We start from the raw sequence: 2,307 nt of genomic DNA, 5'->3' as shown, positions 1-2,307 counted from the left end.
GTTCATTATTTTTTGTTGTTGTTAATCATTGTGACGAGCCTGGTTAAAATTGAGTTGAAAAGTGTTGAATGTTTAATCATGTTTCGTTGTTCGTAACTTGTGTTCTTGTTAAATAATTTGTAATTCGTGATCTTCTGATTTATTATACGCTTCATGTGTTTAATTTCACACTGCTTCTAGGCCTTGAAATCAGTTTATGATAACTGCGATGCAATAATCTGCTTGGATAGGTGATGTAAGTTTTGAGTTCAAGAGGTTGAGTTTTTCTGTTCTTGTTATTAGTAAGACATGGATAGTATTTTTACTCCGTCCATAACCTTTAAAATTTAAATGTGCACTGCCTAGCTATGTAACTTATTCACTGTTCGTTCATTATTTTTTGTTGTTGTTAATCATTGCGACGAGCCTAGTTAAAATTTGGCTGAAAAGTGTTGAATGTTTAATCATGTTTTGTTGTTCGTAACTTGTGTTGTTGTTAAATAATTTGCAATTCGTGATCTTTTGATATATTATACGCTTCATGTGTTTAATTTCACACTGTTTCTAGGCCTTGAAAGCAGTTTATGATAACTTCGATGCAATTATCTGGTTGGATAGGTGATGTAATTATTGAGTCTAAGAGGTTGAGTTTTTCTCTTCTTGTTATTAGTAAGACATGGATTGTATTTTGACTACGTTGGCACATTTATTTCTGAGTTTGCTGTGGGCTTCGGTGCTGTGTGGCAACTAGCACTGGTCACTTTTGTTGGAGTTCATTTAATTGCTGTCATTGAAGGGTATCATTGCATGTATTTAAGATAACAAAATGGTATATTGTAGTGGGTTCATAGACCTCAGAAGCTAATGTTTTATTTGGGGGACACGAGATTTATGTGGTTGGTTTTGTGCAATATTGTTGGATTTTTTTTTATTTGAGCTTAATTTGCAGGCCTGCTTTAAGAATTTGGCACTGTGTTGGGAATATTTTGATGGACGTTCCCCAGGCTGTTGACATTAATGCAATGTGTGACAAGGGGACAGGTGTGATGGGCGCTGTCGATTTTGGAGATGTAGCTGATATAACGAAAAATGATATTTTGAGGAAGGTGTTTCGTAGCGAAGGCGATGCATATGAGTTTTATAAGAGATTAGGAAAATTCTACAGGTTTGGTATTAGAAGGGGAGATATGTTCAAGGATGAGAAGGGTAATTTGGTTTGGAGAAGATTTTTTTGCAATAGAGAGGGACAGAGAGATAAGAAACATTATAACAGGATCGACAGGAAGAGGTCTCACAAGCCAGAGACAATGACGAATTGTGAAGCAAGAATGTGTATATATTTAGATAAGGAAAGCTCATTGTGGAGGGTCAAGAAAATTATTTTGAACCACAACCACGACATGACTCATCCTGGAATGGTTCATCTAATTACACGTTTTCGTTCGGTGACGGATGTTGCGAAAGCCCAATTAAATGGGTTTCAAGGTTGTGGCATCTCCACGGCAAAGACAATGCGGTACATGGCTGGAGTATCTGAAGGGTATTCATTTGTAGGTTTTTTGAAGAAAGATGCTTACAACTACATGGATAAGAAGCGTCATGCAAAGATAGTTGACGGAGACGCGAACGCACCTATAGTGTACTTGGAGGGTAAAGTCGATGTAGACCCGACTTCGATGGTAAGGTATAATGTGATAGACGACGAGATCCTAGCAAATTTACTTTGGGCCGACGGTGGCAACAGGATAGATTACCAATACTTTGGAGACGTACTTGCATTTGACTCAACTTACAAAAAGAACAAATACAAGAGGCCGCTGGTGATTTTCTCAAGATGTAATAACCACAAGCAAACATGTATTTTTGGGTTTGGTTTGGTGTTAGATGAGAGCATTGCATCATATACGTGGCTGTTGGAGAATTTCTTGGAGGTGATGTGCAGCAAGCAGCCGTTTGTTGTTGTCACAGATGGTGATGACTCAATTTGAGAAGCCGTACGAACAATTTTTCCAAATGCCACGCATAAGTTATGTGCTTGGCACTTTGAGAAGAATGTCACGTCAAACGTGAAGGATGACAATTTACGTCGGCTTTTTAATCGATGGATTTATTCTGAAATGAGGGTTGAGGACTTTGAGGCAGAGTGGGCTTAGGCCGCAGCCGATTATGGCTTGCAGGATGCACTATGGTGGGACCAAGTTTATGGGAAAAAGGAGATGTGGGCAAACACTTTCCTGTGTGAAAAATTCTGTGCCGGGTATCGGACAACATTACGGTGCGAAGGGATAAATTCAGTGTGCAAGAATTTCCTTGAATCAAAACATAGTA

General features: G+C 38.5%; 1 protein-coding gene across 1 annotated transcript; it reads left to right on the top strand.

The window, feature by feature from the left end:
* The first annotated feature begins 575 nt into the window (after positions 1-575).
* Positions 576-1,967, top strand: LOC107469631 (protein FAR1-RELATED SEQUENCE 5-like). Its single transcript, XM_016089005.1, has 3 exons — positions 576-602; positions 697-776; positions 929-1,967. Exons 1-3 carry the CDS (start codon positions 576-578, stop codon positions 1,965-1,967), a joined length of 1,146 nt encoding a protein of 381 aa, XP_015944491.1.
* The last annotated feature ends 340 nt before the right edge of the window (positions 1,968-2,307 follow it).

The sequence above is a fragment of the Arachis duranensis genome, chromosome 10, assembly GCF_000817695.3.
Source record: "Arachis duranensis cultivar V14167 chromosome 10, aradu.V14167.gnm2.J7QH, whole genome shotgun sequence".
NCBI lineage: Eukaryota > Viridiplantae > Streptophyta > Magnoliopsida > Fabales > Fabaceae > Arachis > Arachis duranensis.
Note: the sequence above shows the minus strand (reverse complement) of the source record. Positions and strands in the feature narration are given on the sequence as shown.

Coding starts and splice junctions, on each gene's coding strand:
- LOC107469631 (XM_016089005.1), top strand. CDS start 576: ATGCAATTATCTGGTTGGATAGGTGAT. Junction 603..696: donor TATCTGGTTGGATAGGTGAT/GTAATTATTGAG, acceptor TTTATTTCTGAG/TTTGCTGTGGGCTTCGGTGC. Junction 777..928: donor TTAATTGCTGTCATTGAAGG/GTATCATTGCAT, acceptor CTTAATTTGCAG/GCCTGCTTTAAGAATTTGGC.